General features: G+C 34.9%; 1 protein-coding gene across 1 annotated transcript in view; it reads right to left on the bottom strand.

The window, feature by feature from the left end:
• The window catches only part of ZMYM2 (zinc finger MYM-type containing 2), an 86884-nt gene extending 70772 nt beyond the window's left edge, over nt 1–16112 (bottom strand). Inside the window, 5 exon segments of the mRNA XM_032838272.1 lie at nt 6859–7071; nt 7798–7963; nt 10229–10523; nt 15256–15841; nt 15843–16112. Coding sequence (XP_032694163.1) covers nt 6859–7071; nt 7798–7963; nt 10229–10523; nt 15256–15841; nt 15843–16103 — 1521 coding nt within the window. The 5' untranslated portion in view covers nt 16104–16112.
• Between the last annotated feature and the right edge of the window lie 458 nt (nt 16113–16570).

Here is a 16570-nt window from a genome sequence, read left to right as displayed (position 1 = left end):
AAACGTTATCTGCAACCATAAATCAAATAAGGGATTAGGAGCATCTAGGTGGCACAGTAGGGGAAGCAGCCAGCCAACTCTTGGTTTTGGCTCAGGTGGTGATCTCCAGGTCCTGAAACTGAGCCCCACAAGGGGCTTCAAGCTCTGCATTCAGTGTCGTCTGCTTGGGACTCCCTCTTCCTCTGCGTCTCTGCCCCACCCATGCTCCAGCGCTCTCTTACTCTCACACTACCTCACTCTCTCTCAAATGAATAAATAAATCTTAAAAAGAAAGAAAGAAAGAAAGAAAGAAAGAAAGAAAGAAAGAAAGAAAGAAGGAAGGAAGGAAGGAAGGAAGGAAGGAAAGAAGGAAGGAAGGAAGGAAGGAAGGAAAGAAAGAAAGAGAGTTAATATTCAGATTTAAAAAAACAAAAACAAAAACAAACTCCTAAGGGCGCCTGGGTAGCTCAGTCGGCTAAGCATCTGCCTTCAGCTCAGGTCCTGGGATGGAGCCTATTGGATTCCCTGCTCAATGGGGAACCTGTTTTTCCCCCTCCCTCTGCCCCCCACCAGCTCATGCTCTTTCTTTTGCTCACTCTACTTCAAATAAATAAATAAAATCTGAAAGGAAAAAAAAAAAAAAAAAAACCCTACAACTGAAAAACAAAAGGAAAAAACAATGCAATTTAAAATGGGCAAAGAATTAATACTTCTCCAGAGAAGATATACAAATCAACCATAAGCACAAAAAAAATACATCAACATCATTAGTAATCAGAAAAATGCAAATCAAAACCATAAATACCACCTCACATCTACTCAGATGATTAAAATAAAATAAAAAAACAAATGTTAAAAAGCAAAAAGTAATTAAATGCTAGGAAGAGGTACAGAAAATGGAAACCTCATGTACTGCTGTTAGGAATGTAAAATTATCAATACAGTCGTTTCAGAAAACAGTTTTACATTTCCTAAGAGAGCTAAACTAGCCTATGACCAACCAAATCGACCGTAGGTATATACACAGAAGAACTATAAACCATGACTCAAACTGATACTTGCATGCCAATGCTCACTGCAGCATGATTCACACTAGCCAAAAGGCTGGAAACAACCAAAACACCCTGTAACAATGAATGGATAAACAAAATGTGATCTATATATGAATATTATTCAGAAGTAAAAAATAATGCTATAACACGGATGAAACTGAAAACATTATCCTAAGTGAAATAAACCAGACACAAAAGGATAAAGTATGACTTCAAGTATATGAAATAGGCAAATTCATAAAGACACAAAGTAGATTAGAGATTACCAGGCACCAGGGAGGTAAGAGAAAATGAGGAGTTCCTGGCTTGTTAGTTTGTTTCAGTCATTAAAAAGTTCTAAAAATAGAGACAATGACTGCACATTATGACTGTATTTCATAGGACACTCAACTGTATACTTAAAAATATTTCAAAACAATTGGAAATTTTGTTTTATACATATTTATCACAATTTGTTTTTTAAAACTATGAGTTATATTTTCTTCCCATTTTATGTTCTGGAATGGTTTAAAATAGCACTGAGATTACCTTTTTAAATCTGATGGAATTTCCCTATGAAACGAGCTGGTAGTCCTGGGTGGCTCAGTCAGTTAAGAGTCAGCCTTCGCCTCGGGTCAAGATCCCAGGGTCTTAGGATCCAGACCAAAGTCAAGCTCCCTGCTCAGCGGGAAGGCTGCTTCTCCCTCCCCCTCTTCTCCCTCTCTGCTAGTGCTTTCTCTAAAATAAAATCTTAAAAAAAAAAAAAAAAAGAAGAAGAAGAAAGAAAAGAAACATTGGAGTCTGTTTCTTTTTGTGGGGTAGTTCACTGATAACGACCTCTGTTCCATGGAAATTTCTCAGCCTTATTTTATCTGCTCTGGAGTCAATTTTAGGTAAATTATACTTTCTGTTTTTTTTTACAGAGATCACAAGTAGGCAGAGAGATAGAGAGAGACAGAGATAGAGAGAGAGAGAGAGAGAGAGAGGAGGAAGCAGGCTCCCGGCTGAGTAGAGAGCCTGAGGCGGGGCTCAATCCCAGGACCCTGGGATCATCACCTGAGGCGAAGGCAGAGGCTTTAACCCACTGAGGCACCTAGGGGTCCGGTAAATTCTACTTTCATATACACAAAAATTATATTGTCATGGAAAATTACTCAATCTACATTGTCAACATTTTTATATAAAGTTGTATACAAAGTAGTCCCTTTTAAATAATTTTCTTCCATTTCCACTGTTTTTAAACCTTTCCCTGATTAATGATCAGTTGGTCTAGTTTTTCACAGAACTTATTTATCATAAAGGCAACATTCTGGGTTATTTTGGTACTATTTTTATTTCTTAACTTACTAACTCCTACTTTTATTTTTATTTCTTTTCTTCTCACAGTTTCTTTTTACAACTTTTTGAGTTAAATATCTAATTAATTTATTTTCATTTTTATTGCTTTAAGCATGAAAAGATAAGAATTTTGCTCTTAAGCATTTTTTAAAGCAAATAAAACACTGGTATCTTAAAAAGGGCACTCAAAAAGGGAAATTAAAGACCAATGTCACTTATGAATACCAATGGGAAAGTACTAAATATAAACAATGACAACTAAACATTTGAAATATGATGACCTGGTATGGTTTATTCTAGTAATGCAAGAATGGTTAGAGGGGTTGTAAAATAACTCATTAAAGTAATTCATGTATTAAAATTAAAAGGAGAGAAAAAATGATACAATCACCTCCACAAACACTGAAGATCTTCAAAACTCAACATTTATTTTTGATAAAATACTTCAGAAAACAAAATTCAATGGGTGCTTCTTTAATATGGTAAAACTTATTTACCTCAACCCTAAAGCCAGCATCTAATTTAATAAGGAAACACCAAAGAAATTCCCACTGGAAAAACAAAGACGTTTACTACTTCCACTATTCAAAACTATACTGGAGTTATTAGGAAATACCATCAGGCAAAACAAAATAATAATGGGAATGAGAAATGTAAAGAAAGATCTAAACTTTCTATCTGCAGATGGTATGATGGTTTAGTTAAAAATCCAAGAAAGTTAACCAATAATAATGATTTAGATAGCAGGCATTTAAAATCAATTAAAATAGATATGTGCATACATATATGTATACACATATATAAAATAATGGAAAAGAAAACCTCATTTGAAATAGCATCAGGGGCACCTGGGTGGCTCAGTCAGTTAAGTCCTACTCAGGTCATGAATCTCAGGGTTGTGAGATAGAGCCCAGGGTCAGGGTCAGCGCTCAGTGTGGAATTTGCTAGGGATTCTCCCTCCACATCTGCTATTCCCCCTGCTTTTGCCCAAGTCTCTAAGCGCTCAATCAATCTCTCTCAAATAAACAAAATCTTTAAAATCAAATAGCAACAAGAAGATAAAATATTTATGAATTTATTTTTTTCCTTTTTTAAAAATATTTTATTTATTTATTTATTCGTGCGACGAGAGCGCTCACACAAGCACCACTGAGCAGGGAGCCCTACAAGGCAAATGCTTAACCGACTGAGCCACCCAAGGTGTCCCAAAATATTCACGAATTTAACAGGAACATATTGATAGAACAAATAGAATGAAATCCCTTGTTCTAGGATAGGACATTGTGACATCACTTAGATGCTGATTCTCAAGGACAGTCATTTGGACACAGATAATATTTGACCCATAATTCAACAATATATCAGAATTCCATTAAATGCATTCAAGATTTAAAGATTAAAATGAAGCCTTGCAAACAGAAGGAAAATATGAAAAGCATTCCTTTATAGTCTGGGAGTGAGGAGAAGTATATAAAACAAAATCCAGAAGCAATAAACGAAAAAACTGTTAAATTTGACAATAAAATTTAAAATTTTACATGACAAAAAAATTAAATAAACATCCAATCACAGTTACACATAACATGGCAGAGTATCATTACATATTAATGCCACTTACATAACTTTATAAAAAGTCAAACCATGTTTGAAGTCAAAGACAGTGTATTTTTTAGGAGGCAGAAGGGGAGAGTAATTGGCAGAGAACAAAAAGGGGCAGATTGAGAATTGGTAATGTTCAGTTTCTTGAAGTAGGATCTTAAGAATGAAGAATGGCTCAGATTTCATTTTTAATAACACTGTAAGTCAGGGATTGCTATTCTACAACTTTACACATGGTGAAATGAGGCAAGACACAAAGGTTAAATATTTTGCTCATGACACATATGGGTGATTGGTGGGTCCAGGATTTTAATCCACACCAACTTAAAGCCAGGACTCTCAACCAAACCTTCTACATATCAGAAGATAATAAATGCAACATAATCATCAAACATCAAACACTATATAATGAGGTCTTGAAAATTATTATTAGTCTGGTCCTTCCAATCTCCATAGAGCTTTCCTAACACTAAAGAATTTGAAGTATGCCACACCAATACAAATCCTACAAAAGCAGGAACTATGTCTACTTTACTTCCCACAAGCAGTATTTCCAGCAACTAAGACAGTACTTGCAACATGACAGAAGTTAAGTAACTGTTTGTAAACAAATTACAAATGCATTTTGCTTATTAAAATAAATGTTCTATTTATTTTTAAAGTGGGCTCCACACCCAGTGTTGAGCCCAATAAGGGGCCTGAACTCACAACCAGGAGATCAATACCTGAGCTAAGATCAACAGTCAGAGGCCCGGGTACCCCAAAATAAATGTTCAATTTAATTGGAAAAGCTGAGAAGATCAAAACCCAAACAAAAAATGGGTAAAATGGGTAAACAGTCACAAAAAAGGAGACAATTAGTTCTGAAATTAAAAAAACTGCTCATCATCACTCCTAATAAAAGGAATACAAATTACAATAATATTAACATATCATTTTTACCAATCAGAATGATATGCTGATATTCTCAGCTGGAGAGGCAACGGGGAAACTGGCACTTCCACATATATTACTGAGAGAAATGCAAACGTACAATTGTAACAGAGAGGAATTTAACAACATCTAACAAACTAACATATGGATTCCTTAGACAAGCAATTCAGCTTCTAGGAATCTACCCTGATGCCATACCTCCACAAAATAAAGTATATACCAAGTTATTCATCATATATTACTTATAATAGCAAAAAACCTGGACATAACCCCAATACCATCCAATAGCAAAGTGATCAAACAAACTATCATATACACCAGTGCTGTCGGGGATATGATTAACCACTAGCTCTTCAGAGATTAAGGGAGACATCACAATTTGCACATTTTGCAATTTCACTGGCCGTGAAAATACTACCAATATGGCTAGTGTCAGGCTACAAAATGAAACTAAACATAAAACTGGGAAGAGATGCACAAAAGCACACCATTATGTGTAATATTTCCATTATATAAACACAAAAGAAGCAAATAATCTTAAGAATACAGATATTAAGATACAGTAATTAGGAAGTAATAGATTTTGAGTATTTATTTTGTTTTCAATATTGGTAAGGTCTGAATTATGTCCCCCCCAAAATTCATACATTGAAGCCCTACTCCTAATGAGATTATATTTGGAATTGGGCCTATAAGGCGACAGTTAAGTTTAAATGAGTACTAACAGTGTGGTCCTTACCAGACAAGACTAAGGTCCTCCCTTGTAAGAGGAAGAGATACCTGAGATCCCCTCTCCTTTCCTCCCCCCACCACCCTTTTGCAAAGAGGAAAGACCAGATAAGGATACCTCAAGGAGGAGGCTATCTGCAAGGCTCCAAAGAGGACCCTCACCAGAAACCAACCAAGAACGGCACCTTAATCTTAGACTTGCAGCCTCAGAACTATAAGAAAATAAATTTGTTGTTTGAGCCCTCTAGTCTGGTATTTTGTTATGGCAGCCCTAGCAGACTAATATAAATTATTATGTTTATTATTAATATAATTATTATATATTATTAATATAATTAATTTTTAATAGTGTTTTTAATAACCAGCTCACAGATTTCCTGAAAATTTAACTTGAGCAGCCATTAAAAAAAGAGAAAAGTTCATCTGTCATTGATATACAACAATTTCCAAGGTATACTATGAAGTGAAAAACAGCACATTCAGTATGCTCTTTTCTACAGAAAAAAATAGAAACTAGGAATGAATTACATATTATCTTAATTTTTCAAAAAGAACAGAACATATAAAATATTAAGAACTGAAAAGCTAATACCTATAAAAGATGACAGGAAACAAAAGGAAAAAATAGAAACAGGAGCTGGTCTTCTCTGAATATATTTTTTTATGTACATTTTATTTTTGAACCATATGTATACATTCAAAAACAAACTAAATCAAAAGACCTTAACAGGGCACCTGGGTGGCTCAGTGGGTTAAAACCTCTGCTTTTGGCTCGGGTCATGATCCCAGGCTGCTGAGATGGAGCCCCACATCGGGCTCTCTGCTTGGCGGCGAGCCTGCTTCCCCCTCTCTCTCTGCCTGCCTTTCTGCCTACTTGTGATTTCCGTCTGTCAAATAAATAAAATCTTTTAATTTTAAAAAAAAAAAGGACCTTAACACTGAAATATAAGACAATCATTGCTAAGCTTTGAAAAAATCACTATTTGCAACCCCTCTCTTCTACCCATAAACAAATATTTCAAAAGAGGAATCATTCTGCATTTACCATTATATGTAAAATCACACAATGCCCAATAATTTACATGTATCAGTATTCATTTGGGATAGGTTATCTCCAACAGATGAAGACAATAATGGAATTAAATGAGATTCCAGGATAAACCTACTTAATAAATGCTGCTAAAGGAAAACTATTACAATTTAAAACATATTCAAGAGAATGGCCAATTTTGATTGGATCATGAATTACCTGTTTGTATTCACTGACACAACTTTGACAGCAAAATCTTTTCTGCTGACCATCAATCACCAGGACATTATTTCCAGCACCTTTGCTGGGCAGGTACTCTCCACACTGTTCACAGCAATTCATTATTAAACCATTGGCCATTCTGTATCTATTAAAGCAGTGGTCACTGCACAGCTTATGAGTCATATTTTTAAAGCTAACTTCATGGCGAATCTAAAAATAAGCAAACAAACAAATGAGTATCACAAGTAACTAAGTAACAAGGTGCTCCAAAAGAAAAAAGCTTCAATGATTTTTCTGTGAAAGGTAAAGAGGAAATAAAAAACTTTCATTTTTCTTTGAATTATTTTTATACACACAAGAAATACATGTATGGCAGAGGGGGAACCACTACTGACATCACTACAAACTTCTCTAGAAATACCTAAAAATAACAAGAAACAACCCAGTTTGGATAGTGTTAGTATAAAATTCTAAAACAGACTGGAAATCTTTAGACAAATCCAAAAGGAACTAAAATTAAGTACATAATTCAAATGAGGTATATGCAGCACACAGGTTTTTCTTCAAATTCAAAAACTTTAATACCATTTAATAATGTGAAGTTATCAAAAAATATTCCCTCCATTTGCTCTCCTTCTTAAGCATTCTAGTTTGCTGTCTTTCTTTGGTAGTCAGCCTATATGTTTAAACACTATTGTTTTGTCTCTACATGTTCCAAACCTCAAGAAAAGAGTCAATTAATATTATATTTTAATATTTCCTAAATCATTCTCCCCCTGGGAGAACGGGATTACATAATGGGATATTTCTAAGAGAAATTTTATGTATCCATAGTTTTAAGGAAATATACACAGATGGGAACAGTTTATCATAATTATTAAATAAAGAATATTCCCATTAGTTATAATTAAAGAGAAGAGGCACAAAAATACAAACCTCTGTTAGTTTACCACAAATTGTACATCTTGATTTATTTAGAGCTCCTTTAGTAGGATTTTGTTTGTCCTCATAGAGAGACAAACAAGATGTACTACAGAATTCCTGGAAGGATTCACTAGAATCCACTTGAGCAACAATGGTTCCTTTCATTGTAGTTATATCTCTGAAAAATAAACAGAACAACTTAAAGTAAAATTCCATTTTAAAAGAAATCAAATCTAAGAGTAGTAACTAACATTTCTAATTTCCATAAACTGAACCCTAGGAATCAAACACCATTTTTAGGTCCATTAAATCACTTTTACTATTTAAAACCTCTTGGAAATAAAATATGAACACAAAAGAAGCTAAAGTATTTTATACTATTAAATCTTTGCCAGTACTCAATTAATCTTCAAACTCCTTAACAAGGCTTTCAGATATTGGAAACACTTTTTTTAAAAAACTGTTAATATTTACATGGAATTTAATGTCCAGGCCTCATCTGAGGTATAAATTTATAATACCTAGTCAATTCTTTCCTATGGGTAAGTAGAAAGCTTGAAAGATCTAGGTCACAGAAATATGACATATACTTTAGAGAGGATAATTGAACTTAAGTACATCCCCCATACCCATAAGCCCAAATAACCCCACCTACCATTCTATACATTCTCTACAGCTCTCCAAATGCAATTAGAAATGGTAGAAAATGGGGCGCCTAAGTGGTTCAGTCAATTAAGCGTCTGCCTTTGCCTCAGGTCATGATCCCAGGGTCCTGGGATTGAGCCCCACATCCGGCTCCCTGCTTAAGCATGGAGCCCGCTTCTCCCTCTCCCTCTCCCTCCTCCCCTCTGCTTGCTCTCTCTCCTGCTCACTCTCTCTCAAATAAATAAATAAAATGGTTAAAAAAAAAAAAGTTAAAAAAAAAAAACACCTATTAAGTTTTCCTTTAATAAAATTCTGAATTTCAAGGTCTTATATTACAGTACGTAAAAGACTCCTACTTATATAAAGCAGTCTAAAAACTACATAACTGTTCCAATATTAAGCTTGTACAGAACACTAAGCCTTTTTCAAAGTTCTAAGATCTAAAAATATCCTCACAAACGTGGGCTTCACCAAGAGATGGTACAGAAAAAAAATCTATACCTGGTTTGACCACATACATAATATACCATATCCCCCCCCTTTTTTTTAAGTAGACTCAGCATGGAGTCCAACACAGAACTTAAACTCACAGCCCTAAGATCAAGACCCGAGCTGAGATCAAGAGTTGGACACTTAACCAACCGAGCCACCAAGTACCCCAATATTCCACTTATTTCTAACTAGTTGAAGCCAGACCTAAAAATTGGCAGAAGAGAGAAGTGTCTCTCTCCAAGGCTATCAAAAAACTGGTACCTGAATCTTAATGATTATTCTAACGATTTAATGTTCAAAATAAGCATAAAAACATAAAATCCAAAGACTTGCCAATTTAAAATAATCTTAATAAATACGAAGACAGTACAAAATTTGACCTATTTTTATACAGAACTAAATTCTAAGTAATGCAAATAAACACATATGTCTTTTGACAAATTCAAGTACAATGGAGATTACAGACAAAATTACAAGGGCCTAGTACTTAAATCAATCCCAGGGGCACCTGGGTAGCTTAGCTGTCTCGGCATCCAACTCTTAATTTTGCCAAGGTTCGAGGTCTAAGGGATCAAGTCCCAAGTCTGGCTCCATGCTCAGCGTAGAATCTGCTTGGGATTCTCTGCTTGGGATGTGCGTGCTCGCTCGCTCTCAATAAATCCGTAAATCTTTTATAAATAAATAAATAAACAAACCCCAAAGCCTACCCAAATAGGAAGTCTTTTAATCATAAGCCACCAGGTGGTAGAGAATCCTCCAAAGCCATCACACAGGGATGCCTGGGTGGCTCAGTTGGTTGGGCAGCTGCCTTTGGCTAGGGTCATGTTCCCAGAGTCCTGGGATCAAGTCCCGCACTGGGCTCCTTGCTTGACAGGAGCCTGCTTCTCCCTCTACCTGCCACTCCCCCTACTTGAGTGCTTTCTCTCTCTCTCTCTCTCTCTCTGACAAATAAATAAATAAAAATCTGCAAAGCCATCACACATTTCATTTTGGCTTTAACATTCAAAAAACTAGCTTACCAATATTTCAAACACCATAATTCACTTTTAAGACTCTTATAATCACTTCTCAAACTTTTAGCTAAGATCAAGTCTAAAACACTTAAAATTTCCCTAAAATTATATACCACCAATATTCAATCATATGGAATTATGTTGAATGGTAAACCTTACCTACACTTGTGATGAGCGAAGCATAACCTACAGACTTGTCAAATCACAACGTTGTATACCTGAAACTAATGTAATACCATGTGTCAACTGTACTTCAATTAAAAAAGAAAAGAAAAAAGAAAGGTAAACCTTACTTTTTACACATAACACAAAGTTTCTTTGGAGCCGGCTTGTGAGAGAAGGAAGAAAGGCAGGTGGTAGAACAAAAGAGGTGAGCTGATCCTTTTCGTTGATAAGCTGTCTGTCCCTTCTGTAAAGGTTTTTTGCAGTTTGCACAAGTGACTTTAACTGGTTTAGTCGGTTGTTGTTGTTGTTGTTGTGCAGAAGGCTGGAAAATTTGTTTAGGAAGTGAGGCCACTGGTGATAAGGAATCCACCCCTGGTTGTTTCTGATTACGAGGAAATGAAGCTGACTGAGAAATCCAGGAATCTTAAAAACAAAATGCACAAGGAATATAAGTAATGAAACAGCTATTTATACACACTGACAACGCTATTACATAATATGTAATGCTATTACATATTACATGTTAGTTACTACTCTTATATTTAGTCTTAACAGCCCATCTTCTACAAGTTTAAGAAATTAATAAGGCAGCAGTATAGCAGAGATGTAAAAACCAAAGTTTTGGAGTAAGAATGCCTGGTTGACATTTAGACTCCACTGATTAGACTGGAAAGTTACTTAAACTCTGTGCCTAACTCTTCTCTAAACTGGAAATTGTACCAACCTCATATGAATGACATTAAATAATAATACATGCAATAAACCACAGTGACTAGCATAGAGGAAGCACTAAAAAATATTAGCCATTATTTATTAGGAAGAATTAATTTACAGAATATCCCTTTAAGTAAGGAATACATATATCAACATAAAAATATAATAAAATCTTTTTTTTTTTTCAGATTTTATTTATTTTTCTGACAGAGATCACAAGTAGACAGAGAGGCAGGCAGAGAGAGAGGGAAGCAGGCTCCCTGCCGAGCAGAGAGCCTGATGCGGGACTCGATCCCAGGACCCTGAGATCATGACCTGAGCCGAAGGCAGTGGTTTAACCCACTGAGCCACCCAGGCGCCCCAATATAATAAAATCTTGACCAATCAAAACCTTTGACAAATTTAGTATAGGTCTGATAAAGCTTATCTCATAAAGCTCCACTGAGGGTGGAGTCCAACACGGTATTTGAACCCACAACCAAGATCAAGACCCAGAGATCAAGAGTTGGACACTTAATCACCTGAGCCACCCAGACACCCCTTAAAGCATGTTCTTAAAAACAGCTTTTTTCATATTTAGTTCCATGGACTCTAGACCACATAATCTCAAAGAAATTAGTGTGTGACACAGAAATGACAAGCCAACTTATACTGACCAACATCATATTACTCTCTCCCTTCAAACAGTTTCAGCATCGCACAGAATTAAAAGATGTGTAACATTAACTCTGGATTGCAGAGTAATTTAGCTTTTCTCTCTTTACAGAAAGCTTCCTTAGTGCTTAACAGGAAGTACCCAGCTTACTATACTAGTTACTACTCCACAAACCTCACTACACTGACAATACCATAACCATTTTCCCTTCTGAAACTTTATAGACCACCATTCAGTAATTTTTTTTCCTTTCTAGGCTCTTCCAAATTTTGAACTTCCATACATATAAAAAGTTGCCCTTCTATTAAAAAAAATTTCTTTCCTTCCACACGAAGTACAAATATATCTGGAGCTCAGGAAAACTTCTCTACTATCAAAACCTTAAGGAGGGTGATTTCCTGGTTCCAACCCAATCCAACAACCTAACGATTTCAAGGGGCTACGTAACACTACTACTCAAATTTTACCTTACTCCACAATATCCCTCACCACAAAAATTTTATTTTATACAGAGAGTAAACTGAGTGCATTCTAGGATCCTGCTATCCTGTTATCCTGCTATTATGAAGGTAATGGACCAGTTATAATAAACAGGTAAAAATATTAAAGAATACGAAGAAAATACAGTTGGCCCTTGAACAACATGGGTTTGAACTGTATGAATCTACTTATATACAGATTTTTTATGACAGTTATTTTCCTTTCCTTAGGATTTTCTTAATAACATTCTTTTCTCTACCTTAGTTTACGGTAAGAATACAGTGTATAATACATACCATACAAAGTATGTGTTGACTATTTATCGTTAAAGCTTCCAGTCAACAGTAGGCTACTGGCAAAACAAAACAAACATTAGGCTACTAGTAGTTAAATCTGGGGGGAGTTAAAAGTTATACGTTAATTTTCAAGTGTATGGTAAGGGATGGGATGTTAGCACCCCTTATCCCTGCAATGTTTGAGAGTCAACTGTAGTCACTAACTAAAAATTTCACCTTATGAAGTGCCTCCAATCGAAAATTATATTTGAACAAATATGCCAGAAGAAATAGCTTCTTGCAACACAATTACTGGTTCCTTAGAATTTCTTATTTTGTAGGTTTATCATTTGAATACATACTTAAACTATTTAAACTTAAAGACATCTATTAACTTGATTTAGAAAAAATAGCAAGATTTTTCCACAATTTAATTATGTCACCCTTAATCTATTTTTCAGCTCTTATATTTCTCTTACTTTCAAATTTTCACATCTTCCAACATCAAAATACTTTAAGGAAGAGAAGTTTTGTCTAAACCCTCTATTTTATACAAAGGACATCAGGGCAAACAGTTTAATTTGCCCAAGTCACAATCAGTCTTAGAGCCATTGTAAATAGCCAAGATTTTATAACTCCCTATTACAAATAAAAGCAGCACATAAAAACAAAAGCTAATTCATAAAACAGAGGAGCAAAAGGTTTATCTGTTTAGTTTTTCTGTTAAGTAATATACAGTCCCTTGTATGAGTTTCAGTAAACAGAAACACAATTTTTTTATTTTTAAATATTTTTAAAATAATCTCTACACCCAACAGGGGCTCGAACCCATAACACCAAGATCAAGAGTCACATGCTCTACCATCTGAGCCAGCCAGGCATCCCCTAGGAATACACTGTTACAATATGCCCCCTTGACTCAGCAATATTCCTAAAGAAATAACATCCTAAGATACATGCATAAGAATATTCTTAAGAATTATTTAAATAGTAAAAGCTGGAACTCAGCTAAATAGAAAATAAAAGCAAACATACAGACTTGATATGAACAAAAGTTCAAGATCTACTGTTAGGTATTTAAAGGAATGGTAGAAGGAAAGAGTTTACAAAACTATATCTAAACTATGATCTCAGGCTAGAATTAAACGTACTATTTCAATGGTGAGATTAATTATTTTCCTCTGTATACTCTAATGTTTTAAATATATTTATAATTACAATAAAGACAAAATGACTATTTTGAAATTGATTTGAGCATTATCAATTCTCAAACTTTTATGAGAGCCAGAAGGTTACAATGAAAGAAACTAATTATATACAGCTGATAGTATAAACTGGTAAGACCTTTCCAGAAGGCAGTAAGACAGTATTATTTCTACAACTTTAAAATGCTCATACTAACTCACACATACATCCTACCCCAACCCAAATCTACCTACGAATATGTATTTACACACAGAGGGAAAGGGTGTTGGAAGGTAAGAGCAATTTTCCAAATCAAATAATAACAAACGTATTTCTTTCAAAATCACTATTAACCAAACATTTTTTCTTCAACCAAAAATCTCTGGAAGGATGGGGCAGTGATATCCTTTGTCCTAGTTATTTCACTTCTAGGAATCTACTCTAAAGAAATGAGAAGTTTAAACAAAGATGTTCAACATAAACCTCTAATAGCAAAATATGAAAATATGGGAAACAGTATAAATACCAAATACAGGAATGGTATATCCATATCTACTGTGCAGCCATTAAAACTTTTATGTATAAATGTTAATGCTATGAGAAAATACAATGTAAAGTGGGAAACAAACAGGAAGCAGTATTATTCGCAGTCGCATTTCAACAAAGTTAAAATAAATGGAAAAAGCCTGAAAGATAACCACTCAAAGCACTGACAGTGGTAATCTTCAGTTAATAATACTACAGGGGCGGGGGGTGGGGGGCACCTGGGTGGCTCAGTGGGTTAAAGCCTCTGCCTTCGGCTCAGGTCAAGATCCCAGCGTCCTGGAATCAAGCCCTGCATCAGGCTCTCTGCTCGGCAGGGAGCCTGCTTTCTCCTCTCTCTCTCTCTCTCTCTCTGCCTGCCTCTCTGCCTACTTGTGATCTCCATCTGTCAAATAAAATAAATAAAATCTTCTAAAATAATAATAATAAAAATATTAATAATACCGGGGATTTTTTCCCTCATTTTTTAATTACAGATTTTCCAAAAATTCTTCTATGTTAAACATTACTCTCATAAACAAAAATATAGCAAGAAAAAAGGAAAAATTACTAGCATTTTATACCATCCTACACTACCTAAGTGTAGTGTAATGATTGTGGAGAATCATTCCTTATTATTCTCCACAATTTCTAGGCCAGTAAGACTGCTAATGGGCCTAAAATGATGAGAAAGGGAGAGAGAAACAAAGAAGGATATATAAGAGAGACTGACATACAAAAGTTTGGTGGCAGAAATGAAAGAGAAAGGGACATAAAGTCATGGCCCATCAAAAACCCAGAGTTCTTATAACTTCTTTTTAATGTTTTCACAGAGCAAAGCTACCTGAAGAAAAATTATTCTAACAGTCGAGAAATTTATCAACCTTCAAATATTAAAAAATGCTAAGAAAAAATTAAAATTAGATAAGTGATCAAAATCACTTTAAAAGTAAAAACAATTCTAAATGCACCTATGATACAATACTATATTGTTCCTTAAGTGTGCTGCTTATCTCTTTTCAATATTTATACATCACTAGTAAATACTAAAAATATATAAGATGCCAAACTGTTAGACTCCAATGGTAGTGAATGTAAAGAGTATTCATTCTAATCCCTTAAACATAGATTTCTGTGATGAATTTTCTAATGATCTGCAAAGAAATACATGGCTTTACATCTCCTATTAGCTAAAAATTTCCAACTGCTAAAAGTCAATGGAATTAATTTCTCTTACATGAATAAACTAACCAAGGTAGTACCAGTTACTACCATGAAAAGAGAATCGGGCAATTTTACACAGGGTAGCTCACTTAATGCTTACCAGGATTATGATGAGTTGCAGATTCTCCATTCTGAAATACGTCTCCTGCCACATTCATTCTACCAGGATTAAAAGGTCCTACTCCAGTCTTGGTCTGTGAAGTTAAAGATGGGGTGTATGTTTGTATATTAACACCAAAATTACTTGACTGCAGTCCGTTAGAGACATCTCCCAAGTTGGTATTCTGCAGTGATGTTACATGTGTAATCATTAAGTTCATATCTCGCCCGTCAGTATTTTCTAATTGGCCATCATTCACAGAGCTTACACCTGTTTCTAAGGTTGTAACATTAGCAATCTGAATTTCAGAGTCTGGTTCTGTGGTGATACCACTATTACCCATTCCTGCATTTACCTTACTTCTTGAAAAACTGGAAGTGGAGAAATCCACATCATTGGTTCTGTTTTTAGTCTCAGGAGGTCTCCGTTCAATAAAATTAGAGGAATTTTTTTCTTGCCCTTGATTTGTTTCCATGTCCTCTTCATCATCAATGACAATTGTCTCACTTACACTGCCCTTCTGAGAAGCCAACTCTTTTGAGGAAGGAAGAATTTTGGAATCATTTCCTTGTAGTTCTTCATTTTTTTGATGATGAAAATGTTGCAGTTCTTTGATCAGTTACCACTGGTGCAGAAGGTGGGGGAGGTTGTACAGGTTCAATAAAAACAACATCATCATCATCTTCCACTGACGAGTTCTGAAATTTATTAGATCTAGCAACTAAAGGATTAGGTGGACCACTAAATGAATTTCCTACATTGGTGAGACTAGTTGCCATGGCCGTACTCCCTAATAAAACAGGAGTCTGATCAGTCAATTCTAATCCTCCCACTGAACCTGTGTCCATGCCAAAAAACCTGAAAAGGAGATGGAAAAAAGAAAACAAATGTTAATATAATCTTTTGCTCTTCTAACTGAAAAAAATTTTTAAAGTACTTTTTTTATTCTAAATGGTAATAATTCTTATCTAATAAAGGAAAAATCTGGTATCCAATCTATGATCTCATTCACTAATCATTTTATATACTTTACACGTGAACCTCCTGAATATAAAAAGAAATGTAATTAACCAATTTTCAGTAATGATATGCAGTATATTTCTACCTCCACCACCTCCTTTCTACCACACTATTTAAGCTATAAACCTTAATACTGAAAACACAGATAAATCCTTCAAAATGTGTTTGAACAGGAAAATAACCAAAATCCGACAATAAAAATCCCTTCTCTTTTATCCCATTTATCCACTGTATTAAATAAAATGATACAATCTAATCCCTAATTGCCCCTACTTCATCTTTTTTTAATTCCTTT

This window comes from Lontra canadensis, unplaced genomic scaffold, assembly GCF_010015895.1.
Source record: "Lontra canadensis isolate GAN:19392208 unplaced genomic scaffold, GSC_riverotter_1.0 scaffold103, whole genome shotgun sequence".
In the NCBI taxonomy this organism is placed as follows: domain Eukaryota; kingdom Metazoa; phylum Chordata; class Mammalia; order Carnivora; family Mustelidae; genus Lontra; species Lontra canadensis.
Note: the sequence above shows the minus strand (reverse complement) of the source record. Positions and strands in the feature narration are given on the sequence as shown.